At 35.7% G+C, this 10,490-nt stretch overlaps 2 protein-coding genes and 1 long non-coding RNA gene across 3 annotated transcripts; 1 reads left to right on the top strand and 2 right to left on the bottom strand.

Annotated features, from left to right (window-relative positions):
- Positions 1-263: 263 nt before the first annotated feature.
- Positions 264-1,168, top strand: LOC130506246 (uncharacterized). Its single transcript, XR_008941944.1, has 2 exons — positions 264-560; positions 722-1,168. It is a non-coding gene; the product is annotated as an uncharacterized LOC130506246 (long non-coding RNA).
- A 2,130-nt stretch (positions 1,169-3,298) lies between these two features.
- LOC108857145 (uncharacterized) lies at positions 3,299-4,424 on the bottom strand. Its single transcript, XM_018631084.2, has 2 exons — positions 3,794-4,424; positions 3,299-3,716 (listed from the first exon to the last, which is right to left on the bottom strand). Exons 1-2 carry the CDS (start codon positions 4,188-4,190, stop codon positions 3,433-3,435), a joined length of 681 nt encoding a protein of 226 aa, XP_018486586.1. The 5' UTR covers positions 4,191-4,424; the 3' UTR covers positions 3,299-3,432.
- Positions 4,425-6,441: 2,017 nt separating this feature from the next.
- Positions 6,442-9,440, bottom strand: LOC108862802 (beta-amylase 1, chloroplastic). The gene is made up of 4 exons (XM_018637048.2): positions 8,750-9,440; positions 7,852-8,062; positions 7,620-7,730; positions 6,442-7,540 (listed from the first exon to the last, which is right to left on the bottom strand). Exons 1-4 carry the CDS (start codon positions 9,328-9,330, stop codon positions 6,728-6,730), a joined length of 1,716 nt encoding a protein of 571 aa, XP_018492550.1. The 5' UTR covers positions 9,331-9,440; the 3' UTR covers positions 6,442-6,727.
- Positions 9,441-10,490: the final 1,050 nt, after the last annotated feature.

The following is a 10,490-nucleotide window of genomic DNA, read 5'->3' as shown; positions in this document are numbered from 1 at the left end:
TTTCAAATCTTCAAAAGATTATATTTTTGTTGCAAAATAGAAAATTTAAATAAATAATTTGATTTTGTATAAAGTTTATATTAGAAAGAAGAGATTGATATTAGAAGTTAAAGAATTGTGGTTTTAAATTTTGAGTTTTGAAATGTTAAGAAGATATTGAGGTTAAAAGGAAGATATGTTTGTAATATATGAAGTAGAATATAAGAAAGATGGGGTTTAGGGTTTGGGGTTTGGGGTTTCTGATTTTAGAGGTTTAGAAATTTACCTCGTTAAAAACTCGTAATTTACGAGGCATTTACGAGGACCAGAAAGACGGGCCTCGCTTATTCGTCGTTGGATTTGGGACGGGCCTCGCAATTTCCTCGTAAGTTTACGAGGATTTTACGAGGAAATAAAAGACGGGCCTCATTAATTCCTCGTAAAGCTACAAGGAAATTGCGACGCCTTCGTAAGTTATATATACAACCCAAACCTCACACTCTGCATTCGTCCCAACTTCCTCTCCAATTCCTCCCCATTTCCTCTCCAACTCCTCTCCCATTCCTCTCTCCTTCGAAATGGTAATTTCCTCGCTCCCCATAATTAGTTTAGTATATTAGGTGGTTAGTTTAGGGAATTTAGATAGGTTTATGGAATTTATGTTCGTTAGATAGATTTTTAAATTATTGATGATAGATTTTTTATTATTGATGATCATAAACTCAAAAAATATATTTTGCAGGTTCGCAAGAACATGCTTACTGCTCACTACAGAGACATGTTCGGTGAGCCTGGTAGTCAGTTAGACCCTCCAGGTTCTTCTTCAGGTGCCGGCGGTTCCGTGTGAGTGGACTCGAGGCCTTCATCGACGTTATAGCGGCCACAAATCCGGAATGAGAAACTTTGTTGAGGAACATGAAACAACAAAATCTCATTCCAGGCGAGTCATCGGGCACACATGACGAGGAGGATGTTATGAGGAGGAGCAAGGAATTCTACGAGGCGATGAACGGGCCTTAGTTTTTTTCGATTTATGTATTATAAAATCCAAAACTTATTTATATATAAAATATTTTGTTGCATTTGAATTTTATTTAAAATTTATTTATAAACCACAAATATATAAATATTTTTACTAAATTAAATTAATAATTATTAAATTTATCAATATTATTTATTAATTCAAAAATTCGCATTATACGAGTTATTTACGTCGAAAGCTAACCGAGGAATTTACGAAGAATATTTTACGAGGTATTTACGAGAAAAGCTTTTCAAGGAATCTACGTGGAGTTTACGAGGAATATATTTCAAGGAAGTTACATCAAATTTACGAGGATTTCTTTTCAAGGAAATTACGTGTAAGTAACGACGAATGCATCGCGTGGTTTCTACGAGGAAAGCCCGCGAGGATTTTACGAGGAAATGCGGCGAGGAACTTACGACGAAATCTTTACTTCGTTTTTACGAGGAAATGGTTGTCTCGCTACTTTACGAGGAAATGGCGACGAAATGTGTGTTACGACGGACGATAAACGACGAAACCCATTTCCTCGTTAATTCCTCGTAAACTTCCTTTTACGAGGAATTAACGAGGAAATTAGCCCTCGTTAAATATTTGTTTTCTTGTAGTGAACAGAGCGGCAATGAATGTGGTTCAACTGGTCTTCAGTTTACTTTCCTTGTTTGATCTTAACATGGCTTATGAACTTTTGTTTGTACCAATAAATGTTCTACTTCCACAAAATCTATCTTGTTAAAAAAAAGTACATATATAGAATATCCCTTAGTTTTCAGTGTTATTTACAATTGTATGCCACTGAGAATTAAATTAAATTTCCTATTTTAATTATTGTCTTTTTCAGTTATATTAATGTGTTTCTTTTTCTTTCTTATTTTAATGTTTGTCTTTTTCAATTAGATTAATGTGTTTTTTTCTTTTATATTTTAATGTTTGTTTTTAGTTAAATTAATGTATTTTTTTTTATTCTTCAACAATTAATGATATTTTAAAGTTGTCTTTTTTTTGTCAACTTAAATTTGTCTAAACTATGTGAAAATATAAAAAAATAGTCAAAAGTAAACATATAAAGTAGATAAACAATAATCAAATACCAAAAATATTTAAAATATATATTTATTCTCATCCAAATATTGAAGTTCAACCTGTTTTTTAAAATTTTTAATTTAGGTATTATATGTTTTGAGAAATTTAAAGTATATATAAATTTTGAAAATTTTATAATAATTAAAACGGGTTATCCGTATCCGAACCGAACCCGCAAATACCCGAATCAAACCGAAACCAAAATTTATAAGTATTTGAATGTTGCTGAAATCTTTAAACTCAAGAATCTCAAACCCAAATAGATTTTAACCGAATCAGTGGGTATCCAAATACACATCCTTAACATAGTCAATATAAAACGATCAAGTATTACAAATACATCATTTAGTCTAAATAAATAAAAACTAAAACAAAAACTAATACACGTACGGTCGCACGGGTCAAGATATAGTCTTATTTTAATTCATAATCATTAGCTCAGTATACATGTCTAAATTACAAACCTTTAAACCGGCTCAATAAATCACATTCGTCGTAATACTTCTATTAATTCATCGTAATACTTCTATTACGACTAATTAACAAGAAACATGACCCTTATAAAAGATATATCAAGATTTATACGAAATCAATAAAAAAGAGATTTATATGAAATCAAAATTATGTGAAAGAACGTTGAAAGATACGAATATCATAATACAAACCAATATTCTTGAAAATTAATGTGTTAAAATGGACGAAATAATTGGTTTTATTATTAAAGTGTATAACAACCATGTTTTTTTGACTAACATATAACAAAAATGGTTGTATAAAGTATACTGAAAAATATATATTATGGGTCTTAGGTGCACTTTCGGCTACCAAGCTAAAATTTAACTCATGGTATGGGTAAATACGTCTTCAGAAAGAAATTGCATTTTGGCGTTTTGGTCGAACTTGGAGACGCTCAACAATTGTTTTTTTTTTTGAAAAGGCATCAACAATGTTTTGCGGAAGTACATTTGTTTTTTTGTTGTTTCTGTTTGGTTTCTAAATTTAAGTTAAATCGAAAACCGGACTGCACAGAAATTTAGAAGTTATGTGTGTATAGTGGTGAGTAACTGGTATGAGCAGATTAAGAGACATCAAAGTTACTTTAACCTCTGAAATGGTTCATGATCATTATTGCAGAATGATTGTATTTTACACAAAAGCAGATGATTTATAAACTTATTTTTTTGTGTCTTCATGTGCTTTTCAACCTTGTAGTAGTAGTACTATAACTTGTATTTCCAATATTTAAAGATAAACAAACCAAAAGAGAAATAATATGACATTGTTGATCAAAGATTCTCTGACAAGTGAGAGATATCATCACTGTTGCAGGAAGACTGTTTTAAGTGTTATGTACATTCCACACATTTGGTCTTTAAAATCATCAGATTCATTGATGCAAACGATGCTCTTTTCTTCTTATTCTTCCTGCTTCCTAGAATCCTCAGACTCTGTCTAAGTAAATCAATCTCTCTTTCCTTCTCATACTTTTCTCTATCCATCAATGCTATTTTCTCTTTTAATGTTTCAATGGTATTTTCCTTAACTTTAACTTCATCTCTCAGCCCCTCCACTGTCTTAACTGCTTCTTCTTCACCTTTGCCCTCAAGTTGCCTTTGCATTATTGCCTCTCCTACAAGAAACCCACTTTCAGAGAGCAATACTTTATCAAAATAAAAACTGAAATTTAAGTTGAAGTTTTTTTTTTACCAGAAGAGGAGGAAGTTGTGTGGATGATGAGATGATCAAGCTCATTCTTGATAGCTAAATAAAGTTGTTTCCATTTCTCCACGGCTTCATCTCTCACTGCTCTCTCCACACACATCTCCTCAACAACCCATTTCCAGTACTCTCTCTCCTCTGTTGTTGTTGTCTTTGCTTCCTCTTTCTCCTCCACTTTCTTCCTTAGCCTCTTCACTTGCTCTCTAAGCTTTTCTCTCTCTTTCCCCCACTCTCTCTCTGCCTCTCTAAGTTTATCAAACATCACTTTCTCACTCTCATCCGTTCCTCTTCTTATGTGTCTTCTTCCTCTGCTTCTCTCAGTTGAAGTCTCCTTCTTGACACTTCTCATACTAGGCCTCTCTTGCTTGCTTGTGCAACCACCCATGTCTAATTGTGGATGTTTCTTCTAAGGATATGAACAAAGAATGTTAATGGAAGGGTCTCTCTCCGGAATGTGTGTTCTTATTTAACTTGTGATGTAGAGAGGCGCCTCTTCATTCAATGAAGAGAAGTCATAATTGTGAGTGAAGAAGCTCCACCTGTACTACTCTACCATATTTATATAAGGCCTCCAAAAAAGCATCTCACAACAGTAATTTCTCTAGCTTTCTTTTCACTCACATGTGTAATACACTACAGTAAAAAAGTATATTGAACTTGATGGGAGAAGGAATAAATTAAGAGACGAGTGATGGGAGATGTCAGAAAAGAAGTGTAAATAGTGTTGAGAGGATTAGGTATAAGGACATGGAAAACTACAACACCATATTCTCATCCATTTACCAATCAATGGTGTGGGCTTTCTATGTTTTTTTCACATGGTCCACTTCAAAACTAGTTGGATTCGTCCCTCTCTCTCTATAAACTCTAGATAATCTATACTCCAATTCATATATACTTTATAAGTCTTCACTTCGTATTACTCATCAGTTTCCTTAGTCACAAGTCCACAAAAAAAGGAGACAACTTAGTGTAGATCTCATATTAAGAGGTCAATAGACATACCTGTTTTTGGGTGGCTCAAGGGACGAATCAATCATATGAAGGAAGAGACAAAAGTTAGACTGTTGTCTAATCATGACTTTATTCATATGAATAGTTTATAGATGGATATTTAGGTTTTACAGCCACATAATCAATTAAAACGATTAGGTTGGTCCCATGATATTTATTTGTGGGAATTAGAATTTAGTGTGTTTTTTTGGCTGGTTTAAGCTGTCCCTTCACGTGAACTTCCGTCTTAATATGGTTCTCTGTCTTTATTTTTTTTCCATTAATTAGAAGAAACATTAATTATTACTTGGTGTTTTGTCTCCATAATTTTGGTCATTCTTTTGGTGAAAACATCAATTGATGACTTGGAAAAGCACTGAAGCAGCTAAGAGTTCATTTACTTTTAGTGGCACAGTAAATGAAAGGGATAAATGTGCTGGTTTTGTGTGTTTCTGATTTCTCCATATTGTAAAGAATGGACACAGTAAACTATACTTCCTCCGTTTCATATTAAGTGTCGTTGTAGAGATTTTTTTTCGTTGCAAAATAAGTGTTGTTTTAGCATTTAAATGCAGAATTTATTAACTTTGTTCTGTATTTTATTTTTCTATTGGTTGAGATGTATGGGTAATGATGTTTTTGTATCGAAAATATGTAAAATTTAATGATTTCTTAATCTATGTGCACAACTCTAAAATGACACTTTTTCAGAAAGAGAGAGAGTAGTAACCTATAAGATCATTGTTAGTAGCTATTTTTCCTTCTTAGCAGCTTTTTGTTTATATGAAGATTTCAAATCCGATAAGTGATGTTGGCCGGTTCAAACTCCCATCCTTCACAACTTTGATTAAAGTTAGTTTTGTTTACTTCACCTAATTTATTGATAACGACAAAATAACAAAAAACCATGTGTTACAACATGTAAACAAATGAGATGGAGAAAGTTTGACACAGCAATTAGCAGATCCACCATCCATTCCAGCTCGCTGCAAAACACTACTGCATACTCTTTTTACAGAAGTTTTCGGCGTCTTTACAATTGAAGCTACATGCACACTGCACACACCCTTTAGAGGAGGCCCAAATAATCTTTAGCCAAACCGTTGAAGAGAAACTTCACCAAGTCCTCAGAAGAAAATGTTCTGAAAATTATTAGTGATAACGAAAATACTTGCTTACAAAGGAAATGTCGGCTAGGCGTGAAGAAAACAATTTAACTAAACACTGGTAAAAACTGAAAGAAAACAAATCCTGACTCAACAAGAGAGACTAATTTTTTTTTTGGGACAAACAACAAGAGAGACCAAATTAATATTATATTTCTGTTCAGTTAAATGAGAAGAAAACAAAACTGACTATCACACAAAAAAGAAAACAAAGAAAACCAAAATTTATGTCTGAATTAGAGATGAACATAATGAAATATTTTTTGTCTCTTTTAGCTATTTTTCCTTAGATTGGGCATTGGATGTGTAGATTTTTACTTCAGTTTGTATCACCGCATCGAAAACATTCCGGATTTTCAGTTTTGACTATTACACAAACACTGCAAAGACACTCACAAAGTCACAAGCAAAACCAAGATGTCAACTTTTTGCAGGTATTCAACGCACATTAATGGTAGATTTTTAAAATATTTTCATATGACTTTTATTATTAAGTAAAAGACTGAAATCATCTTCCTCATGCTATTATATAAGAACAAAAAGAAGAAAACATATACATATTATTCTAGTATGTATCAGAAATAGTACAAACGCCACAACCCTGAGCCAAAAAACCACAGCTATGGCCCATAATCATTTTTTATACCGCCGATACATACACAACCTTAGCCTAAACATCTTTTCGGCATCATCATAGTAATCATGTCATCACATCGCATACAAACATAAACCATTGGGTCGAACCATGCCACAATCTCTCTTTCTAGTGAGTGAGAGCCACTGCAGCTTCTTGAACCAGAGGCTGAGTAACATGCACAAAATGCTCAGCTTCACGCTCCACTTCTTCCCGACACCTATCAGAGTCTCTCCCTTCACCCATTTTTTTCACAAACCCTACAAACTTCCCCCAGTTATCCGCCTTAAACAGCTCCGGGTTCATCCTCAGGTACGTAAACGCACACATCTCTCTGTTTTCTCCCTCTTGGTTCTGATCAAAGCTCAGTGCAGACGCCTTGAGAATCTGCTCGTGTGCGTAGTCATCGTACCTAGGCAATGCGTTTTCACCAGCCAGAGGAACTTCTGCAGCTAGAGTAGCTAGAGCCACCTGGTTCACTAGCTTCTCTGGTGCACAAAGCGCGTCTTGAGGCTGCTCGTGGTCTCTCATCTCGATGCACGTGAAGTTGAATATGGCGTTGTGTCTGGCTAGCATTTGAGCGATCGGGAGGTATCCGTCTCTGAACCTAGTGTTGTAGTATCCTGCTGTGAGCTCAGGGGCGTGAGAGCGTGTCCCGTAGTGCCAGTGGATTCCAGCGACTTTGACCGAGATTTTGACACCTGTGTCTTGGAATATCGATTTGGCTGAGGAAAGGATACGCTCGCCGTGATCCAGCAACATCTGGGAGTACCACGTGAGGAAGAACTCTCCGTACTCTGTGTTCCAACCACCGTCTTCTTTTTTGAAGAACTGAGTGTCTTCTGGCCAGTTATTGTAGTGGCCAGCATCGGTAGGGCCAGTACCACCCCACTCTGGCTTTCCATAAGCTTCAGCTGCTGCTTTCAAGCTGCTCAACGAGTACTGCATCAATCATAACAAGTAAAACAGTTTGAGTATTACATTCATTTTAAAACGAATAAGGGGCTGTTGTGTTAAGTACCTTGTCATAGCACTGGAAGGCTCCAATCCCCGGGAACCTCCATGTTCCGTCTTGCTCGGGGTATGAAGGATAACGCAGCTCTCCTGCGGGTCCCATTCCCACTTGGATTTCCTGGAAAACGAATTCAATCGAAACTCAAAATCATTCAGAACATAGTAGAGAAACGGAGAAAGTCAAAGAGGTATGCTTGAATATGAAAAAACAAAAATGAGTTACAAGAAGTTGGAATTACCACAATGGTGTCTCCGAGAAGATGCTTGAAGTTGTCTCTGAAAGCACGCATGAAATCGGAATAGCATTGCACGGGTGTTCTACCTTTGAGAACAGGGAGCGTATCAGCGCCAAGTGAGATATACTCGTGGTTCCTTCTTCCCCACTGATCAGTGTATGCAAGATCTGGATCCTTGTCAACCTCTTCAACAACCCACTGAGGCAGAGGAATACTGGAGACAAAAAAACATACAGATTATCAATCAGAACACAGACAAACTAATTGGCGAATGATAAAACACATAAGACATGAACCAACTCTCTCCCAAGGACAAGAAATCATTCATTCATTCGTTAGTTTGTTCAACTTGTCTGGTCCATCTAAAGGAAACGTCTTTGACTACCAACATCAAATCCTTTGTAATCAAATAATGAAAGAGACGTAAAACAAACAACAAGAAAACAAAAAAGGCCTAAAAACGAGGGAGAAAACGACGAACAATTCACTCAAATCTTTTAATCTTTTTAATAAAAGACGCTCACGTCACGTAACAAACAAGAAGATGTGTGGCTCATATAGATTCTTGAACCTATCACTCTCCTCTAGAAAATTGTCTCGTCACGTGTCGACGCGACTCCCGTGCACGTTACTCCTCCTTTAATCAATGAAAAGTTCTACAAAATGATTTATTTAAAAATCGGTATAGGCGTCCAAAAAATCGGTCTAGACACCCGCATAAACAATAATCCTCTATAAAACGCTTAATCACCGCCTAGCGATTTTTAGAACATTGTAATCAAAAGACATAACAGCCTGAACCTTGACTACTCAAAAGACTCTTCCTAATCGAAACTAAACTCTCTGTAAATCCAATCCAAGTACAAACAAAGATAAAAGAAATGCAATATTTACTACTTACGTGACAGAGTCACCAACGTTACCACCGCACTGATGAAACGACATAACAGCCTGAACCTTTAGTCCAACCTTCTTCGCCATCTCAAGCAACTCATTATAACCTCCCCAGTTATAAGCCCCAGGAGCTTCTCTCTCCACCAAACCCCACCACACGTCGATCATGATCCCTTCAACACCAGCACTCTTCAACGCCTGAAGACTCGCTCTCATCGCCTTCCTCCGATTCACCGTGTTCCCCATCGTCACGCTATCAAGCGGCATCATCACGAACACCGGAACTCCTCCTCCTCCTCCCCTCTCCTTCTCTCCTCCGATCCCTCCTTCCTTGTACGTCCTCTGCTCCTCCTCCACCGCGAAGGCTTTACACGCCACGGACAGATCCGCTCGCCTCGCTCCCAGAACCGGGCTCATCGGCGGAGATACGTTTCTGTTCGTATTGTAATTCATGTTCATCGATATAGGCATCCTCGCCGACGGTGGTGAAACGGATAGCGACGATTCAACAGTTGGTGCGGTCATTTCGCCGGACTTGATCGGAGTTCCGGCGAGAGATCCGAGCTGATGCGTTAGATTAAACGCCATTTTCTCTCTCTTTCTCTGATAATTTTCCCGAGAAAATAAAAACGATCGTTAGGATGACAAATTGGTTTCCCTCTGTTTGATTCAGAAGCTTTGAGTTTTTATGTGACGGAAGAGATCTGGAGAAGGAAGAGGGGAAGATATTTATAGGGAATTATTAAAAAGATAAGATTAAAATAATATATTAGATGAAGTCGGTCATTTCTCGACACGTGTAGAAACGTACGATGTGGATAAAGACACGATTTTGGATTAGAGTCAGAATGGACGGTGTTGTGAACAGTGCGCGTGAACTTTCCAGCTGACGCGCTTATAACCTCACAATACATTTTGTGGTCTATAGATCCTTTATATTAGGGACCATAATAATTATTTTTTCGTTTTTATTGGTAAATTACAATAAGTCCATGACTTTTTGTTTCTTACACGGTTTATACAGGTGAGGTGTGCCTTTTTTTTTCTTGAAAGAAAACGGGGATAGTGATGGTTACTTGCTATTACTATATAACGTTTTCTTTCAGGAAACATACGTTTCAAATTGGATACTTTGCAATTTGCACAACCCTTTGATTGATTTTGGCTTGTAATGGTATAAAATGAAGAGGTGCTTTTGCGTGAGATAATATTTTAATATGCATATACAACTTTGAGCAACAAATAAGATAGCATGACATGATACTTCAGTGGTAAAAAATGTCAGTTGCATGAAGTAGAGTGCTACGTAATTGATATCATTTGTCAAATTATTTAGATTTATTATTTCATATGGGATGTTACAGGAACTAAAGAAATATACGGAGTATTTGATCTTAGATCGAGATCTAAATAATACACTTGTTTGTTAATCTAAGTATCACATTTTTTTATTTAATTTGCGTTCAACATAACTTATAAACTGTTGGTTTTACTAAAAGAATTCATGTATATTTTTGATGTTTTGTAATTTACATAGAATATAAATATATTATTTTATAACATAGATGTTTGATAATAGTTTTTTGTTTGTACATAATATTTTATTAAAAAACTTATAACTTGATGCAATTTGATGTAATTATGTTATTCATATATTAACATGTTTTTTGTTAATTTATTTTAAAATGAAACAACATGCTTATTTTTTTATTTTTTTTTGCATTAGTTTTCTATGAATTATTATTAAT

This window comes from Raphanus sativus, unplaced genomic scaffold (genome assembly GCF_000801105.2).
Source record: "Raphanus sativus cultivar WK10039 unplaced genomic scaffold, ASM80110v3 Scaffold3035, whole genome shotgun sequence".
Classification (NCBI taxonomy): Eukaryota; Viridiplantae; Streptophyta; class Magnoliopsida; order Brassicales; family Brassicaceae; genus Raphanus; species Raphanus sativus.
The sequence above is the reverse complement of the archived record's forward strand: the minus strand, read 5'-3'. Positions and strand labels throughout refer to the sequence as shown.

Bases quoted from the DNA above. Each gene is read 5' to 3' on its own strand.
- LOC108857145 (XM_018631084.2), bottom strand. From the start codon at position 4,190: ATGGGTGGTTGCACAAGCAAGCAAGAGAGGCCTAGTATGAGAAGTGTC. The intron at 3,717-3,793 runs GTAAAAAAAAAA...GGTTTCTTGTAG, and splicing joins CACAACTTCCTCCTCTTCTG to GAGAGGCAATAATGCAAAGG.
- LOC108862802 (XM_018637048.2), bottom strand. From the start codon at position 9,330: ATGGCGTTTAATCTAACGCATCAGCTCGGATCTCTCGCCGGAACTCCG. The intron at 8,063-8,749 runs GTAAGTAGTAAA...TTTTGTCTCCAG, and splicing joins AACGTTGGTGACTCTGTCAC to TATTCCTCTGCCTCAGTGGG. The intron at 7,731-7,851 runs GTAATTCCAACT...TTCGTTTTCCAG, and splicing joins TTCTCGGAGACACCATTGTG to GAAATCCAAGTGGGAATGGG.